At 42.5% G+C, this 18619-nt stretch overlaps 6 protein-coding genes and 1 non-coding gene across 9 annotated transcripts; 3 read left to right on the top strand and 4 right to left on the bottom strand.

Moving 5' to 3' along the window:
- Positions 438-1856, bottom strand: LOC109711238 (photosynthetic NDH subunit of subcomplex B 4, chloroplastic). 2 transcript variants are annotated; one of them, XM_020234183.1, is made up of 6 exons: positions 1683-1856; positions 1533-1577; positions 1242-1401; positions 1067-1134; positions 915-986; positions 438-800 (listed from the first exon to the last, which is right to left on the bottom strand). In XM_020234183.1, the coding sequence occupies exons 1-6, from the start codon at positions 1761-1763 to the stop codon at positions 672-674; spliced, it is 555 nt and encodes a 184-aa protein (XP_020089772.1). In that variant the 5' UTR covers positions 1764-1856; the 3' UTR covers positions 438-671. The 2 variants fall into 2 exon arrangements, with proteins under 2 accessions (XP_020089772.1, XP_020089773.1); XM_020234184.1 differs by having other exon boundaries at positions 1067-1122; positions 1683-1852.
- On the top strand, positions 2836-4103 carry LOC109711240 (casparian strip membrane protein 3-like). The gene is made up of 3 exons (XM_020234185.1): positions 2836-3382; positions 3490-3613; positions 3728-4103. The coding sequence occupies exons 1-3, from the start codon at positions 3174-3176 to the stop codon at positions 3941-3943; spliced, it is 549 nt and encodes a 182-aa protein (XP_020089774.1). The 5' UTR covers positions 2836-3173; the 3' UTR covers positions 3944-4103.
- On the top strand, positions 4252-4325 carry TRNAI-AAU. Its single transcript has one exon. It is a non-coding gene; the product is annotated as a tRNA-Ile (tRNA).
- Positions 4968-7841, top strand: LOC109712060 (protein BOBBER 1). The gene is made up of 6 exons (XM_020235488.1): positions 4968-5479; positions 6603-6775; positions 6915-6963; positions 7048-7214; positions 7333-7416; positions 7510-7841. Exons 1-6 carry the CDS (start codon positions 5089-5091, stop codon positions 7546-7548), a joined length of 903 nt encoding a protein of 300 aa, XP_020091077.1. The 5' UTR covers positions 4968-5088; the 3' UTR covers positions 7549-7841.
- Positions 7905-10144, bottom strand: LOC109712062 (putative pentatricopeptide repeat-containing protein At5g40405). The gene is made up of 2 exons (XM_020235491.1): positions 9744-10144; positions 7905-9666 (listed from the first exon to the last, which is right to left on the bottom strand). The coding sequence occupies exons 1-2, from the start codon at positions 10106-10108 to the stop codon at positions 8166-8168; spliced, it is 1866 nt and encodes a 621-aa protein (XP_020091080.1). The 5' UTR covers positions 10109-10144; the 3' UTR covers positions 7905-8165.
- On the bottom strand, positions 10623-14474 carry LOC109712061 (NEP1-interacting protein-like 2). 2 transcript variants are annotated; one of them, XM_020235489.1, is made up of 5 exons: positions 13940-14453; positions 13069-13247; positions 12723-12806; positions 11380-11544; positions 10623-11108 (listed from the first exon to the last, which is right to left on the bottom strand). In XM_020235489.1, the coding sequence occupies exons 1-5, from the start codon at positions 14160-14162 to the stop codon at positions 10986-10988; spliced, it is 774 nt and encodes a 257-aa protein (XP_020091078.1). In that variant the 5' UTR covers positions 14163-14453; the 3' UTR covers positions 10623-10985. The 2 variants fall into 2 exon arrangements, with proteins under 2 accessions (XP_020091078.1, XP_020091079.1); XM_020235490.1 differs by lacking the exon at positions 10623-11108 and adding an exon at positions 11196-11269 and having other exon boundaries at positions 11333-11544; positions 13940-14474.
- On the bottom strand, positions 15397-17606 carry LOC109712059 (uncharacterized protein At5g39570-like). The gene is made up of 2 exons (XM_020235487.1): positions 16539-17606; positions 15397-15722 (listed from the first exon to the last, which is right to left on the bottom strand). Exons 1-2 carry the CDS (start codon positions 17475-17477, stop codon positions 15642-15644), a joined length of 1020 nt encoding a protein of 339 aa, XP_020091076.1. The 5' UTR covers positions 17478-17606; the 3' UTR covers positions 15397-15641.

Here is an 18619-nt window from a genome sequence, read left to right on the forward strand (position 1 = left end):
ATTCAATAAGTCTCCCTAGAGAATGTCCCAGAAAGTTTGGTAGAAGCTGAGAGGGAAGCCGTCAGGTCCTGGCTCCTCGTATTTTAATATTATATTAATACAATGATTTCACCACTAACAGTAATAATTTGCAAGGATCAAATAATTTAGTAAAAACGCTTCAGTTTAATTATTAATATTGGAACTTTTGATTCTTAAATTTTTTATTTTATTTTTTTTCATCCATGAAAAATTATTCGCGCCTTACAATTATTATATTAATAAGTATACATAGGATGTGTTCATATCAGTGCTAAAATTTCGGATCTCATGGGAACTCTGCAGTTAAGCGTTTTTGGGCGACCCCTAGAAGCTTTATGCCTACGGGCTTATGGAGTTTGGAGGTCAGAGATATCCCCACATACCATCTCAAATAAAAAAGAAAAAAAAACAAGAAATTTCTTTTCTTACCTTATAAATAATAATTTATTGATTTACTTTTTTGTTCTTTTGAGTGCGTATACATCCCGAATAATTTGTCAATAAACAGTGAAAAGAGAAAAAAGAAGAAGAAGATCCCAATAATAACACATCTGCAAACATGAAGGAAACAAAGTATAAGATGAAGAAGAGCTTCCATGGAAGAGTCTTTGTAGAGTTAAGAACAAAGTCCATGTCCCTTCCACTCTCTATCACTTCACATACTCCTCTTCTTTTCCAGCTTCCTCTAACTCTCTCAACCCTCCAACCTTTTGCTCAATCTCTTCAATCAACTCCTCTCTCCACAACTCTGCCCTTGCAGCTTCCTCAATGTCTTCTTGCTACATAATGCAAAACATACATAACTGATCAGTTTTTCTTTTCTTTTCTCTTTTTATTAAGAATAGGCACTAATTAACATGCTTCTTAGTACGCTCTTTGATAGAGAAATTTACCTTCTCGTAGACCCAGTGCACTGTTCCATCTCCCCCATCTTTCCTGTACTCCTCTCCATCATAAAAAGGATCCTGTTTCATAGCTTTTGTTGTAATTGCAGAGAACATAAAACATGACAAGTTCTCGTGAGATTGATTGGGTGAGTGCTCACTTTCATGGATCCAAAGAAGCAGCATCCCCAGCATGTGAACATAATGTACAAAGTGTCTACAAAAGGCCCTCGCGCATAGTAATTAAGGCGAAAAGTGTAAAAAACAAAAAAAACCAAAGGTAACAGCTTATGATTTCTCGTTCTTTTAGTTTTGGAGAGTGTGTTTGTTACTCACAAACATTCTTCATGGCTGCGTCGCTGAGATGCCAAACTGATTTGTGGACGACGTAGTCTCGTTGTCCTGCGACGTGCTCGATCATAATTGCCATGAGAGGCCAATCTGGGAAAGCATTCAACTTCCATGAAGAGCTCCCTCTTCCCTTTTTCCCTCCAATCTACAAGCAACCAAAAAACAAAAAAAGACAATGAAATCTCGTGTTATCGATCGCCGTATTCTGATATTTGTTAATACAATCTTGCTTTCAGCAATTCTACGAAGATGTTCAGAAGACGAAATAATCTTTACCTGAGACCAACTAATGTTTCCGCGACATTCTTGAACTTTTCTGAGCTGTGAACATAATGAAAAGAACCAAAAGCATGCACTCAAACATTTAAACAATTAGAAATTCAAAAGAAACATGAATGGTGACTTGTAGCAAGTTGTGATTAGAACTTTGTCAAGTGAGTGGAGATCCGATTTTGCGGATTGGAAGGCAGGGCAGTGAGCGTGGGGCTTGAATACTGGCAAAGCCATTAAGTTGGTCTTCTGTGTTTCTTCAGTCTCTTTGAGAGTTTAGGCTATACTTTTGAGCTCCATTTTTTGCCTCAGGTGCATGTAGTTGGGTAAGGTTGAGGGGTGGATAAGGAAGCTTAGGCATTCAACCTTTTCCACACAAATTCAGTGTCTTTGTCAATACCACCAGACCTGTCCAAGCCCACCATGACCCAAGAAAGGTGGGCTTTGGTTGAAGCCCCAAAGATCTGGACCCCTTGCAGGGTTAGTTTTGGCCCATATTATTAAATATAAAAATATGTAAATACTGTTCTCTATTAAGCTTTTAGAGTAGAATAATTGTTTTATATATTTCACATGATATCAGAGCAGGAGGTTCTGAGTTCGAGCCACGCTAAACTCCTAGCATTATTAATTTTCTCCCATTTAATTCAAATTTATGTCATAGGTCTTGTAAAAGGTCTCGAGCCCAGACGTGGGGGTTCACACATATGGCCAAAACATCTTGCAGCTTTCCTGAAAATTTTTTTACCTCTTGTTCAATACATATGCTCTTTTTAAATAGCAAATTATGGGAGCATGCCTATTCATGTTGATAGAGATATACCGATCTTTTAGATTCACAGTTGTAAGCGCTCTATTTTTCAGTCTCATTCTTAATTACCAGCAGCACTAACAATAGAAAATTATGCGCGCCCTATGTATAAAATAGCATATAGTTTATGCAAGAGGTTCTTTTGCTTTTATTACATCCTTCAGACGTAAAGCTTCGTTTAATTTATTTAACAGTGTTATTTTGCTGAATCCTGAACAAAGGATTCACGGTCAAAGAGGGTGACTTGGGCTAAGAAGTGTGGAAACAGTTATAATAGCTATGCATTCTCGTGTTGGGACTTCAAATCTTATTACTGGAAGATTATAAGTGGTGCTAATGCATGGATAACTTATCATGAATCACTAGGTTGTTAACTCCCAGGTCTTTTTAATACCAACCCCACCTTAGTATATCTCAATGGTGGATTGTGTGACAAAGGCAAATGTTGAAGCCCATTACCAAAGTAGAAACATCAGAGGAGTAGGCAATGGCAACTTATGGCAAAAGTAGAAACACAGGAGAAGCACATAAGCATTAGTGAGTGGACCTCTTAATGGAGTTGGAATGCACCAAGCAACTTTAGTTGAAACATCTTGCTAATAAAAAATACTTGGAACAAAACTCATTTGAGCAAGTAAGGGTAGGTGTAGAAAATAGCAAAACCACAATGTGCTTTAGTTGGCATAAGTAGATGTCACACTATCTCATAGCTAGAGATCTACAGTATTATTATTATATTCATTATATTCATGTATAAAATGATCCTCTCACTCTAAATACCATCCAAGCAAAAACACAAGCTACTTCGAAGTTCTAATTCCTCAGTTGGAAACAAAATGAAGGAGCATGGGGAAACTTCTAAAGCTCCAATGGTTGGAGGAGGGATCAGTAGGGGTGTTTCTATACTAGACTCAGTCCTTCGTCTTGTCGCGATAGTCGGCACTATAGGGAGTGCTATAGCCATGGGAACTACTAATGAAACCCTCCCTTTCTTCACGCAGTTCATTCGGTTCAAGGCGGAATATAATGATCTCCCAACCTTCACGTAAGCAATAATGCGTATAACAACTAATGTTGCAATATGTTCTAACATTTGAGGTTAGTTGCATGCATTTTGTTGTGAATCATTTGTTTCTCTTTTGTTGTCAACAGCTTCTTTGTGATCGCGAACTCAGTGGTGTGTGCTTATCTTGTTCTCTCGATTCCTCTATCCATTGTGCACATCATCAAGAGCAGCGCGAGATATACGAGACTAGTGCTAATCTTCTTTGACGCGGTGAGAGAACTTTTAATATAGTGGGATAGCTAAAACAAAAGTGGATGAGATTATAAAGCTAGTAAGTCGGCAATTAATTGGCCCTTTTTTGTATTTTGTTTCGAATTGGTGAAGGTTATGCTAGCACTATTGACGGCGGGGGCTTCAGCAGCGGCGGCCATAGTGTACCTTGCTCATAAGGGCAATGTCAGAGCCAACTGGTTAGCGATTTGCCAACAGTTCAACTCATTCTGCGAGCGAATCTCTGGGTCACTGATTGGTTCATTTGTTGCCGTCATCGTGCTGATACTCCTCATCTTCTTATCTTCGTCAGCCCTCGCAAGGCATTGATTGTTAGGAATTGAAAATGATCGCGCGCCCGTTTGTGTTTGTGTGTGTGAGGATTAATGAGTGGTTTAGTGGTGCTTGTTGTGTGACTATCTCTCTATAAAATGTACGTTCCTTTTTCTATTTTGTTGAAATTGGATTATGCCTCTACGTTCAGCTGTTATTTTTTCCTTATGTCTTTGCTGCGGATGCTATTGTTTGTATTCTAAAATTTGAAATGCAATGCCATCATGTTATGCATAAAAGCATTATAGCCTATATAGATTGAGTATTTATTTCTTCTAAATAATTAAGTGAAATAATTATTAATTGGCCTATTAGCTCAGTTGGTTAGAGCGTCGTGCTAATAACGCGAAGGTCGCAGGTTCGAGACCTGCATGGGCCATTAATTATTTTGATTCCATTTTAGTGATACTTATCGGATATAAAATTTAAACTTGTTGTTTACTTAAATAAATTTATAGTTAAATGGTGCTTTGAGATTTTATAGTTAAAAAGTCAGCAATTGATTTAAATCGAACAAACAAAAAGATTAGATAATAAAACCTAAATTTTATTTAAGTAATTTGATCACTCATTGAATAATATAAAATTTAAACTAATTGTTTAATTAAATAAATTTATAGTTAATCAAATTGTATAAAATATGCCAACTAAATTCATAACCATAAATGACATATTCAAATTTAGAATTTTAAAAAAGTAACTAACTAATTTGAATCTAACAAATTAAATGATTGGACAGTGAAAATCTAAATTTTAACATTTATAGCAGTAATAGTTGCGAATATATTTTATATATTTTTTAACTTACATTAATCGCACATTACCCAAAAAAATTATTCTATCAAAAGCATTATATGTAGTGGATCGGACTTATACACTGACCGGCCCATTATCAGCCTCGTTGTAGCCCACGCTTCTATCTTTTTTTAACGGCTAGGATCTAATCAAAGCTTATCCTGATACGACTAGAGAAGTATCTAGATCTCTCGCGGGTCTCTATATACACATCGGAACAATCTCAAACCCTCTCCGGTGATCCATTTCCATCAGCAAAACCCCTCAAGCCATTCTTGTTACGCCTTGCAAACCCTACCTCACAGTTCACCGATCATCTCTGATCATCGTCCCCACGAGCACGCGCCATGGCGATCATCTCCGATCTCGAAGAGGAGCCCGCCCCGTCGCAGTCCCCTTCCTCCGCCGGCGACGAGGAGGTGCTCTACTCGATCCTCTCGAAGCAAGGCCCATGGCCTTTCGTGGAGACGGTGTTCGATCTCCTCCGCCGGAGATCCGATCTCTTCGAGGACGCCGACGCGGTGCCGCGGATCATGTCGATGGCCTCCGCCGCGAAGGCGAAGGCGGAGGAGAAGCGGAGGAAGGAGAAGGAAGAGGAGGCTCGCAGGGCCGAGAAGGTGAAGGAGGCTGAGGCCGCGGCGGCGAAGAAGGTCGAGGAGAAGAAGGCGGAGCCGGAGCCCTCGAAGAAGCCCTCCGAGGGAGCGGCGGGGGAGGAGGAGGATGGAAAAGGCGGGAGAAGTGAGTTCTCTATCTCTCTCTATTTGCATTAGATGTTTGTAATACTTTAATTGAATCTCCTCTTCCTATTATCTTTGTTTTTTCGATGCTGATTTTAGGGTTTTGATACTTGTATGCAAAATTGAGATTAGAAACTATAATACTACCTCACTACTTTGGATGTGGAAACTGTAACATATCGTTGCTATGTGTGAAAATCTAAGAACAAAGGAAACAAAATCGAACTTTACTGTAGCACATTCCCATTATTAAGGGATCTATAGAAATATCACTATTGGCACGTGAGAAGCCGATATCGAAGATCAATAGGGAATGGAAGAAGAAGAGGAAAAGATGTGGTTAGTTATTTGGTAGCCATTGAGCGAAGCCATGTCTCGAACTATTAAATTGGATATTGGTTTCGATTTTGACCCTACGATAGCTGGGACTGAATATGCTTAAATAGCACCACCTGATAAGTAATCTAGCTCAAATTTATTGGCGTGAATTTCCATAGAAGAGTAGAAGGCCTTGTATAAAGTATATAAAAATTGCACTGTTGTTTTTGCAGTGCTAGTTACTTATAACTATTTACATATTTAAGATAGTTTTTTTTTTTTTTGTCCCCCTCCCCTATATAAGACTTTAAGGTTTTGTTTATTTATTGGCACTGTGATATCAAGGTTCATCTAATTGACATGGTGTCCTGCTTGTTATGTCCAAAATATGCAGTACCTCTTATAATGAATAAATAAATAAATAATCACATAATTGGTTCAATGTATACACCTTCCATCCATGTGGAAAGAGACAATTGAAAAGCAATTGAATTTGCTAGTTCATTTCATTGGGACAAAAGAAAGGCATACTGAATATAGGATCTTCAATGGTTCGATAAATCTCCGTTTCCGTAATACTGATTTACAGTACTTGATGGATGCTTAATTGAACATATGAGTTGCATATTGTATGCTTTCCATCTTGTTTTCAGTGTGCTTACGCTGTTCCTGAAGTTCTTGCAGCTGTTGAACCTTCTGAAGTTATATTTGTTTGAATGTTCTAAATATAGTATGCTCTGTGCGATGTGGATGTGATCTTTTTTATACTTACTTTTGTTTATATGGTGCTTCTGTTAATCATTTAGAGCCGAATTCTGGAAATGGTCTTGATTTGGAGAAATATTCCTGGACTCAGACTCTACATGAGGTTAATGTTAGCATCCCAGTTCCTAAGGGAACCAAATCGAGGCTTGTCACCTGTGAAATAAAGAAGAACCATCTTAAGGTTGGGCTGAAGGGGCAGCCTCCCATTCTCGATGTGAGTAGTGCGACGCCTTTCTCTATTCCTTTCTTACTCACTCTGGTTTAGAATATTGCTTCTTATCATCAGTTGGGATGAAAATGTTTTCTACATATGTGTGTTAAATTTTGTTTTAAATCACTTTCGCTTCTTGCAGGGGGAGCTATATCAGTCGGTGAGACCAGATGATTGTTTCTGGAGCATAGGTATTTGTATAACAGTACACATGATCTCATGCGGGGTGATTTTTTTTTATCCTTTATTGATGATGATAAATGTTATTATTGCAGAGGATGAGAAGTCCATTTCTATACTACTGACGAAGCAAAATCAGATGGAATGGTGGAAATCTGTGGTAAAAGGTGAACCTGAAATTGATACTCAGAAAGTAGAACCAGAGAACAGCAAACTATCCGATTTGGATCCTGAAACACGACAAACTGTCGAGAAAATGATGGTGAGATCTTTTGTCTCTAATTTGTTTTTGTATGTATATTTTCTTTCATGTGCTCTTGTGAAACATCTTTCTTCTCTTGGATCTTACTCCCTTTTGTTGCTCTAAATTGCCCGTGCAGTTTGACCAGCGCCAGAAATCCATGGGTCTCCCAACGAGTGATGAGATGCAAAAGCAAGAAATCCTCAAGAAATTCATGGCTGAGGTGATTGTCTCTGCTTTTGTACAAAGCACCCGTTCTAGTTTTTACCTATTTAGCTCCCTCTCCCTGGTCATCTCTAACTTTCTCTCTTTGCAGCATCCTGAAATGGATTTTTCAAGGGCGAAAATAGCCTAGGGTCTCCGTATGATGTTAACGACTCTTGCTTGGAAGATGGAAGTTCACGGGAAGATGAAAGCTCACAGGTTATAAACATATGAGCAATCAGCAGTTTGGCAACATTTCCTTTTTCCTTTCTCTTTTTCTCTTTTTGTCTGTCCCTTGTGTTCTCAGTTTTCTGGGAAAGGTAGGTTTTGTTGAATCGATGAACTAGCAAAATACTCATGTTGGGTTGTACTTTGTAAACTGAATTTTCAGGGCGTGTTATTTCTTTTTCTCATTTGAATCGATGATCTTTCCTTGATCAATTAGTCTCTGTTTTGGATTGTGAGTTTATTTTCGCCTTTTACTCAAAATGATTACTCGTAACACTCTAAACTTCAAGCGCTCCAAAAGCTGTTCTTTCTTCATATTATTTATTAAAGGTGAGAAGTAGTTTGATGTTGTATCTTTCATGCCTCCTCGGCTTCGTTGTTATGGGAGTAGAGTTCACACTGTTGAAATCTGTTCTCAAATACGAATCTGCGTAGAGACTGCACAAACGTATCGTTATTGTTAACATTTGGGGTTGTGATTGTGCAACTTTCTTTTGAAGGAAGGATCGACTTTGCTGTTTGCCGTGTCCCTTCCGAACTTCACCAATAATCTCTGCAAGAACACTTCCCGTCCTTAAAATGGTGGAACCGGTTCCGATCCCTCACAATAATCTCGCGATCGAATACTCTCGATATAAGCTTGCTCGCCTCATGACAGTCTCTGCACACTCTCAAATTCTTCGTGATGCGAATTGTCTCACTAGACTTGGTATGCAACAGCCCAAATGCTATCGCAAGCTTCTCGCTATGGTAATACAGCGGATTCTCCTTCTCTTGCTCGCCGATATCATGCAGCACTCCTTCAGTGTCCGGAACATAACCCGCCAATCTTATCCTGTTCAACATCTCATCCACAGTCTCATATATCTCTCTAGCTTGAGGATGAGACATGCCGCCGCAAATGAACTCATTCACCTCGCCATTCATCTCAATCACCGACCGTCCAGCCTCCTTTCTCACCCTGCGGTCGTTCATTAATCTCCGCACCTCCGCCACATCCTCCCACCGACCAGCTTTTGCATATAGATTGGCCAACAAAACATATCTCCCGCTGTTCTTCGAATCCAACTCTATAACCGTTCTGCCGATCCTCTCTCCCATCTCCACATCCCCGTGAATCCTGCATGCTCCCAGGAGCGCTCCCAAAACGCCGGCATCTGGGCTCATCGGCATTTCGTCGATCACCTTTTTAGCGTCTTCTAACAGCCCGGCACGTCCAAGGAGATCGACCATGCATCCGTAATGCTCCATCTTGGGCTCGATGTTAGAGGCCTGAATCATATAATTGAAGTAGTATCGACCCTCACTAACCAAGCCGGAGTGCGCGCAGGCGCTGAGGACGTTCAACAGCGTGATACCGTCCGGCGTGGCCCCTTCTCTCTCCATCTGTTTAAAGAGCTCGATAGCATCCTCTCCTCTGCCGTGCACCGCGAAGCCTCCGATCATGCAATTCCAAGATGAAATCCCTCTCTTTTCCAACCCTTCGAAGACCTCGTACGCCTTCTCCACGCAACCGCATTTGCAGTACATGTCAATGACCGTGGTGGCCAATTTGGAGTCCAATTCGATCCCGTTTCGAGTAATATTCTCGTGAATCCACCGGCCCTGATCCAGCGCGCCCAGGCCGGTGCAAGCCGCGAGCATGCTCGCGGCCGCAAACTTGTCGAGCCTGAGACCTTCCCGGCGCATTCGATCGAACAGCTCGAACGCATCGGCGAACCGCCCCACCTGCACGTAGCCTGCGATCATGGCATTCCAGGAGACGGAGTTCCGTTCCGGCATTACGTCGAACATCTCGCGGGCTTCGTCGACGAGGCCCGATCTCGAGAGCCCGCTGATCATCGTCGTCCAGGTGACGACGTCGCGGCGTGGCGCGGTGGCGAAGACGCGGCGCGCGACGTCGGGGAGGGCGCAGGAGAGGTAGAAGCAGAGGAGGCTGTTTTGGGAGAAGGGGTCGGAGAAGAAGCCGAGCTTGAGGAGGAGGGAGTGGAGTTGGAGGGCGAAGGGCAGGGAGGAGGAGGGGGAGGGGGAGGCGGAGGGGGANGGTCGCGGCCGAAGCCGGATTTGACGACGTGGGTGTGGACCATCAGGCCGTGGCGGGGCTCGGAGAGGGCGGAGAGGAGAGGGGGGAAGGTGAAGCGGTTGGGGAGGAGGGAGAGGGAGAGCATGCGGGAGAGGAGCGAGGCGGCGGCGGAGGGGGGAAGGGCGCGGGCGCGGAGGAGGGTGTTGAAGAGGAAGGGGTCGGGGTCGGGGAGGAGGCGGAGGAGGCGGAGGGCGTAGGGGAGGTCGCCGGAGGGGTGGAGCGCCAGGAACTTGAGGAGGCGCCCCGCGGCGTCGTTGTTGCCGCCGAGCCCCAGCCGGACCACCTGCGAGTGGTACTGCCGGAGCTCCGACATGGACGCGATGGAGTCCAGGCGGCGGCGGAGCGCGTGGCTGTTGTGGTTGAGATTGGAGATGGCGGAGGTGGGTTGGAGGAGGGCCATACCTGGTATGGTAGGGCGGGAAGAGATTAGATTACAAACGGTTACAGCCGATCAAACAGCACTGCTGTTATCTAGTCTGCTACCAATGGATTTGAACCACCTTTGCGTGCATTCAGAAGCTTAGAACTCGGTTAGCATGTTTATTAAATAAAAAAAAAAGAAAAAAAAAAAAGAAAAGAGAGAACGTACAGCCCATAGGCATGGTTACAAGCTTCACAATTATTGATTAATTTATTTTAAACAATTTTTAACATAGTATCTCACAGAATATTACCTTTCTTAAACAAGAAAACCAACCAAAATAATATTATACACTATACTATACTAACTCATCAGCAATATTTGTCCCAACATTTATCCCAACATTTGTCCACGTGTTTATGAGCGACTATACAACTAATATATGCGCTCCCAAAGCTCATTTCTCTGCTCGTGACCTGGCTCGGAGAAGAATTAGGTACATCAGAAGACAATACAGCAGAAGATAAACAAAGAACATACAAGACGACAAAACTGAGAATCACAATATAACAACACCAGGGAAACACTTCAACTTCGATGTATATATCCTCCCCAACAATAGGCTAGCAAAAAATCTGAAAAAAGTAGCTTCATCCAACTTTAGCCACGGAAAATGCATTTCTCATCCATCAAATATCTTCACAGAATATACAAGCCACTCGCACCATCTAAGCGACGATACTGCACTTTATGATAATAAAATGTTCAAGTCATCTGAAGATGACATTTACTCAGATAAAAGGATCGCTACTGTACAAATATCTATACAACAAAGGGGGAACCTGTACATATATGATCTTTGACCTAAGTTGAGATGCATAGATCCACACTTCCAACAACTAAATAGACAGATTTCCTACACATCCTGCCTGCATACAGGGCATGACCCACGCCCAGCAAGCCATTTGTCCACGCAAGACAGATGAAAAGTATGAGAACACAGAGGCAACCTCCGCACAGTCTCCCCTGTCATGATATCCTACCAGAAAGACTATGTATTAGGTTCTCATAGAATTAAATTTAGCCACAAGAGAGAGAGAGAGAGAGAGAGAGAGAGAGAGAGAGNATTAGGGCAGACTATAAATGCTCAATCTAAATAGAACACTAAAGCTCTACATAGAGGATAAGTTGAGCAAGAAAAAAGAATCAAACTTGTAATCTGTTTGTAACTATTAATGTTAATGTGTTTCAAGTTTGCTGTAATTGATAAAAACGAGATAACTTTAACATCTTGTATTAGTAGGGAGTACCTGCAAACAAATGGTGCAAGATATGTTCTCACCACAGGAATCCCTTTTCTCATCAGTGATTACATAGTGCGGTAACTTCTTCAGTGACTCGCTAGATAGCCCTTTGGATCCGATCTCACCAAAAATATCATATGTATCATCCTGCCCAAGGTCTGAGATGCTTACCTGTCAAATTTAAGCAGAGGCAACTTTTTAGGCAACAATTCAAATGGAGATTATATTCGGTAATCTGGTGTCACCTACATGACGTGACTACTCAGCCATTCATTTTGATATAGCCCTTTGAAGGTCTGTTGAAGATAGGAAGGCTATCATTTTATTTCCACTATTTGAAAGGTTACATTTTGATTGATGGTGATTGGACATTATTCTAAAAAGATGACAATTTATACATTCGAAAGAAACCCAAATTAGGAGATCATGTTGCAGACACATTTGCTATTATCGTTATACAATTTACAACTCCCACATCATGTTCATTGTTGTCTTCCTACCACATAGAAAGGTAAAAATATATGTAAAAATGATTTTGTAGGCTAAGTATTGAAGAACACTAGAAGATTTCGATTTTTTAGTTTATACCAACAACTTTAACAGACCCATGAATAGGGTACTGAGAGTTAAAGCCTCCAACTGCCTTTGATGAAGTACAACTGTTGACAGGTAATACATTCTCATTCTCTCTTTCAATGGTGGCACTAAAAGATGCATCCAAACACGCATGAGTCAGGTCACTAAAGACAAGTGATCTGTATACGATTGCTTCTAACATATTATTGCTAGATGGCAACATTACAGCTCAAGGGCCAGCAAGTCATTATCATATTCATGTCCCATAACTCAACACCACAAGTTGAAGCCTCAAGGGACAGCAAGTCATAATGATATTCACATGTGTAATAACTCAGCACCATACCTCAATGGACAGCTAGTCATCATCATATCCATATGACTGACAGGTCAATTTTCTATGTGCTTTGATATTCTAGATAAGGCATATATTTTGAACTCATTCACCAATAGCTAGCAATTATAGTGTCAGAGTACAGTATTGAATCTCAAGAAGAACGAGTGAGCTCAAGACACAGAAGAATAATCGCAGCAATGCCAAGTATTTATTATTTAAACAAACCTTTCTTTTCTTGGATCGCCTCGTGACAAAGTTCAGTCAGATACTAAAGGAGAAAGGCTCCACAGTTATATGGCCAACTCGAAAGAGACAATATAATTTAAGTTGATCATACCAGATTCATTTTAAACGAACAGATTATAAAAATGGATGCTATAAGAGACAAGCTGTAACAAGGGATGCAGGCAAAGGAGGAAACTGATAGATAACCAACCTGCCAGCGGTATGCCGTAAATACTGCCGGTGCAAATTGTTCTTGTACAAACCGACCATGAAGGAGCTCTTCTATAAAATCTGCCTGTGGAAGTGAAAAGGTTTATCATATCATATCTTCCAGGTGGCATTGTCACTTTTATAATGATGACGGCTTCCAAATTTTTAGAAAGAAAACACTTCCAGCATTGGGCAAATGGTATATATGCTCGAATAGAAAGGGGAAAAATTGAAATCTCATAAATAAAAGTTCTGCAGAAAAACTGGGGTCGCAAGAGCATGCAGATTTTACCCCAAGATTATCCCAACGAAAGAAACAGCAAGATAACTTTATAGAGCTCACAAACCATGGAGGATGTATGCTGGGAGCCAGATCGTTCTGAGCACCAATAGGCACGGGAAGCTTCTAAAACCTCCATAGAAAGGACAGCTCCGGCGACCGCTCCTAAACCGGCACCACGAAAGACACCACTATCAGAGGCTCTGCCAGCCAAGGCACCAGTAACAGCTCCAGTGAAAGCTCCAGCTGCCATGCATGGCAACCCAAAAATGAGACCAAAAAATGAACAGATACTCACCTAATTACACCCTTTCCAATTTAAAGGGCTGTCCCACATTTTATCCAAAGAGGATGCCTAACATAATTACCGCACATAAACTCGTTTCTATGATGATTTTTCTAGTAACACATTGATAAAATCAGAGTATAACTCAATCAAATCATATATCTCGGGGAGAAAGTGTTTTGTTCGCAATGAATAGAGAAACAAACTTAATGCCGATAAACTTATGAAGAACCAAACTTAATGCTGATAAACTCATAAAATTATGTCGGTGAAGTTTACTAGGCAGTAAGGTATCATTCCCTAGCCCAAGATCACCGGATGAAGTGAGACTCATCTTATACTTTCGGGTGGCAAACTGGATCTGGATCTGATATTTACCCATAACGATCTAACAAGATCACCACGTAACACGATATCTATCTCATACTTCCGGCTAGCAAACATACTACTTCTGGCTGGCAAACCGACTCTGATACCAACAGTAAAACCCCAGAACTCCCACATCGGACTCTAATACTAATAACTGGCTTAAACATTTTGGCCAGGCAATATGCGCCTAATGAATTATTATTTCTGGTGGGTTAGGTAGTTACAATTCTAACACAGGTAAAAACAAAACTGGGAGAAAAAAAGAAGAGAACGCTTTGATTACCTAGGGCGAAGAGACCCGTGAGAGCTCCGGAGATCGCCCCGGAGATCAACCTCGGAATGTACACGGCGACGCCTCTCCCTCCCAACCCGTCGCCCCCATCCACCATCGCCGCCGCCGCCGCCGCCGCCGTGGTGGCGCGCGGCCGGGCACAGGCAGTGCAGAGGCGCTGGGCGTCGTCACGGGAGCCTCCGCAGGAGCAGTGGGCCCCCACCACCACCTCCATGCAAAGGGGAGGAGCAGAGCACGAAGAAGCCCTAAACGACGGAGGAGGAGGTGGACGGAAGCCCAAAAACCCTAGACTTGACCTAGAATTGGAAATTGATTGCCATTTTGAGGAGGGAGGGGTCGAGTTCTCGATGCGATTTGGGGGGAGGGGTAGGGTTTGAAACGAGAGGGGGAGGAGAGGGGGAAGGCCCCGAAAGAGCCGAGGGTCTGGGGAGGTGGTGGGCCCTCTTTCATTTTGTGCGCATCGTCTCCGCGATCTTTTGTCGGTGCTGCTTCTCGGCACGAAATTAGGCTGCGGGGAGGATCTGGTTGGGGTCGGTTCGACTTGATTTGAGCTTGAAGTGCATCGGGCCCTAGCTCTCGGGTTCGTTGTCGAGTCCCTTGGTTTTCAACTTATCCGCAGGATAAAGTACATATTTCAGTTTCGTGTGAAATTTTGGATTCACTCGAGTTCTGTTATAGAGTTTTCCTGTGGTTGAATCTAACCCAGTAAGACGACAACTTTTATGCGCAACTACTGCAGCAACTCAATTTCGGATCCATCTTCAACCTCCTCCCATGCCACCCCCAATTGATCTCCTCTTTTCCCAACACTGACCAAACAAAAGGATCCATATAGACACTAGATGAAATTTAGTGGGCTAATGACAATAGTTGAAATTTGAAATTCTGCTTGCTAAAGAACTAAAAGCTCAGGTATATGTATGCATTTAGACGTAAAACATAGAAACAAAAGCTATGTTTGTTGCCACATTGTCAAGCCCAGCTACAAGTTTATGACTAAATAGGAATCTTCGATCATCATGAAATCCAATAAGTGCACTAAGACTCAGAAACGATGGGGCAAAAAAAAGAAAAAAAAAAAAATCTAACCTTTCACCTTGAAAATTTCAAAGCAAAAACCATACTTTGAAGCAGATGACATCAATCAGAAAGTTTTCACAGATCAAAACTACCATCATATGCCATAAGATGGTGATGAATAATGATCAAAGAATTGTCATCATCTCACCCCTATCTTCGTACACAAACATCATGCAAAGGACTGAAATGCCATGTGAAAAATGCCAATGAGAACAACCATAGAACCTTCACCCCTTGCCATCAAATTAAGTCTCAAATAATCCATCCTCCTACAAAAGACCCAAAACAATTGCCTTAGTGCATCCTATGGTCACGGAGGAGTAAACCAGGAAGGTGAAAACCACAATGTTTACAACACTGCTCAAACATTTGGGGAACATAACACTGCTCAAGGCCCACAATCACAATGAAAGAAGAATTCCATACATAGTATGATAGTTCAAGCTACGTTATTAAAAGCAGACATAGATTTCTGCAAGTTTCATCAGAGACTTGCGAGAACAAATTCAGTATGAAAGCAGACAACACATGAAAAACATAACAAGGAAACCCCCATCTTTATTTAGTAGCTAGGGTTGTGGGGGTATCAAACCACACCAACAGTGGAGACGGATCATTCATCATCATAGTTGTGGTGGCGGCGGTGGTGATGCTTCTGATGGCGGCTCTTCTTTTCCTCATCCAAATCATCACCCTGCCAGTAGCCCCAAACAAAAATTATTTGTCAGTCGTCTATAACTCAGTTGGAAACAAAAACTGTTTATTCCTACTGATCTGGGAACGACAAATATACAGTCGAAAAGCAAAGAGATGCTTGTCAAAGAGGGAAAATGCAACATAAGAGTATTAACTAGTTAGTATTTGCATACAGATTTAAACAAAAGGATTCCTCAAGTATGATTCATGGTCCTTTCTCAACTCCTACTCCTACTAGCGAGGGAGGAAAATGCAATAACCTCTTAGTTATTGCTGACTCGCACCTCCTTACTATTTCACTTGAAAGCCGATACAGAGCCTTGTTATGTCTCCTCTACATTCCCTCACCTAATTATTACATACAGCCCTAAAAACTTCAAAACGTTTAAGGCACATTTCTCAGACATTGGTCATTTTCTCCCATCAGATGTTGATCATGTAAAAGCCATAGAGGGCCACCTCCCAGCTAACATCTCTGTAAGAACATATGCTCCGAATCCTTTAATACATATAGGCAGATGATTCTTCATTCTTTTACAGCTCATCTAAGAAAAATAACATAATTCAGCGATCAAGTAAGTCATCTATATCTTTAGGTCACATGCCACTGGAAGAAAGCTACTACATTACTATTGAAGTCCCATTGCCCTTAGCATTATCTCGGCCTTAACCGAACATTCACATATTATAAGAAACATAACTACAGCGGTCTAAACATGTCACAAATTCAAGCAAGTTCATCAATGGAAATAAATGATACGAAATTAAGTGTTTGCAGCCTGAAGAAAGTTAGAGAAGAATGTATAGAACTCACATATTTCGGGCGGCTATACCCTTCCTCTTGCTCCTGGCTATAGTAACTCGGCTTCTGGTACTTACCACTCTCCTCCACATGCCCTGCATAAGAGGGCTTCTCATAGCTAGGTTTCGCCGAATACCCAAACCCTTCACTAGCCCCATAGCCACTACCACCATAAGTTTCCACCTCACTCTTCTGATACCCATAATCTCCACCACTCTGAGGCCTCTCATAGCTAGGTTTCGCTCCATACCCATACCCTTCACTACTTCCATATCCACTACCACCATAAGTGTGCTCACTCTTCTGGTACCCATACTCCCCACCGCTCTGGGGCTTCTCATAGCTAGGTTTCGCCCCATATCCATAGCTACCACCACCATAAGTTTGCTCCTCACTCTTCTGGTACCCGTACTCCCCACCGCTCTGATACTTGCTCCCGTCATAACCGCCGTAGGGTTTCGGCTTCTCCTGCCCATACCCATACCCATACGACGATTCGTCCTCTCTCTTAGGTTTCCCATACCCAGATCCATGCCCGTACCCCGCCTCCTCGCTCGGCCTACCACCGTAGCCATACTCGGGCTTCGGCTGGGGACGACCGCCACCGCCGTAGCCGTAATCGCCGCCTCCTCCTTCCTCCTCCTGCTGGGGGCGGAATCCGTAGGCGGGTTGGGGCTTGGGGCGGGGGCGGCCGTAGCGGTCGTCCTCGTCGCCGCCGCCGTAGGCGGAGGGGACGGAGCCGGAGGAGTAGTGGGGCCTCTCGTAGTCGACGGAGGAGGAGGAGGACGTCGAGAGAGGGTAGCAGGATTCGTCGGAGGGGGGGAGGGGGCGGCCGTAGGTGAGGGCGAGGTCGTAGCCGCCGCCGTAGGGGGTGGGGTCGTACTCGTCGAAGTCGTCGACGTCGTCGACATCGCGGTCGCGGGCGCCTCCTCCGCTCCAAAAGGACGCCATTGTTGGACCACTCGAGCTCTCTTTCTCGGGGAAGAAGAAGAAGGCGGAGATCTCAGATCTACGATAGAAGAGGAAGAAGAAGATGAAGAAGAGAAAGGGTCGCGAAAATCGCCGACATATATGGCGATCGCACTAAGCACGGATCTGATGCTTCGTGTATCACGTGAGTCGCACGTGTTGTGAATTCCCAGCCCTATGTAAATTCGGCGCCGATATGGCCGTAAACTCGGCACTGGGAGATGTTACAGCACCCCGATGCCTTAAAATCGGCAACTCGCTGTGTTTCGCCACCGACTTTCGATGATTGCCATTGTCAAGGAACTTCGGCAATTGGTCTCAGCAGCGTTTCACCATGGCTTTATCCCGGCAAAGCTAGTTTACTAGAAAATTGTGTTTGGACTTTGGTCAAGTCTTATACTTCAGTACTGTACTGTTTTTTATCAACTTTTCAGCAGAGAAAAAATTATAATTCATCAAATATTAAATTGAAGTGTAAAATATGATGGAAGTGGATAGACGTGCAATGTAAGTAGCTTAATTTTTGAAGCCTCCATCTCCTCGCTTCTCTGTTAGTTCTCTGCAAGTTTTTCGCCCATCCAATGTAGTCCTCTTTGCGTTGAAGGATGAAATAAGACCCAATTTGGGCTTTTAGTAGGTTCATCTTTGACAACCTCGCACCGTCCAAAATGTTATGACTATGAGGGCATTGCATAAAAATTATTATATTTTTTTTCTAACATCCGAACAAATTATTGTACAATTTCATTTGTCCTTGCACACAGTGGTGCAGTGTTCGACCATAGATTTGCTAAATCCTTTTCTTAAAGAAAAAAAAAAAAAAGCTTCTCAATCCATTTTCTTTGTTGCCATGAATCGATTTAGTTACACAGTCAAAACAGAATTTGTGACCGTGACCCGATAAGGGGCCGACCCCAAGCAGATAAGGCCCAAGCCCAGTCCAAGCCTGGCCCATTTGGTTCCCCAGAAAATCCAACTACACTAGAATATGTCCTGTGACTCTGTGAGATGACACATTAACACAAGCCTTCAATAAAACTACCGTTCCTGTGCCATTTACCAAGCAAATTAATATGGATTCTTTCTTATTCGTCTATGCAATCCTATATTTTTTCCGTGAATAC

This window comes from Ananas comosus, linkage group 6 (assembly GCF_001540865.1).
Source record: "Ananas comosus cultivar F153 linkage group 6, ASM154086v1, whole genome shotgun sequence".
Taxonomy (NCBI): Eukaryota; Viridiplantae; Streptophyta; class Magnoliopsida; order Poales; family Bromeliaceae; genus Ananas; species Ananas comosus.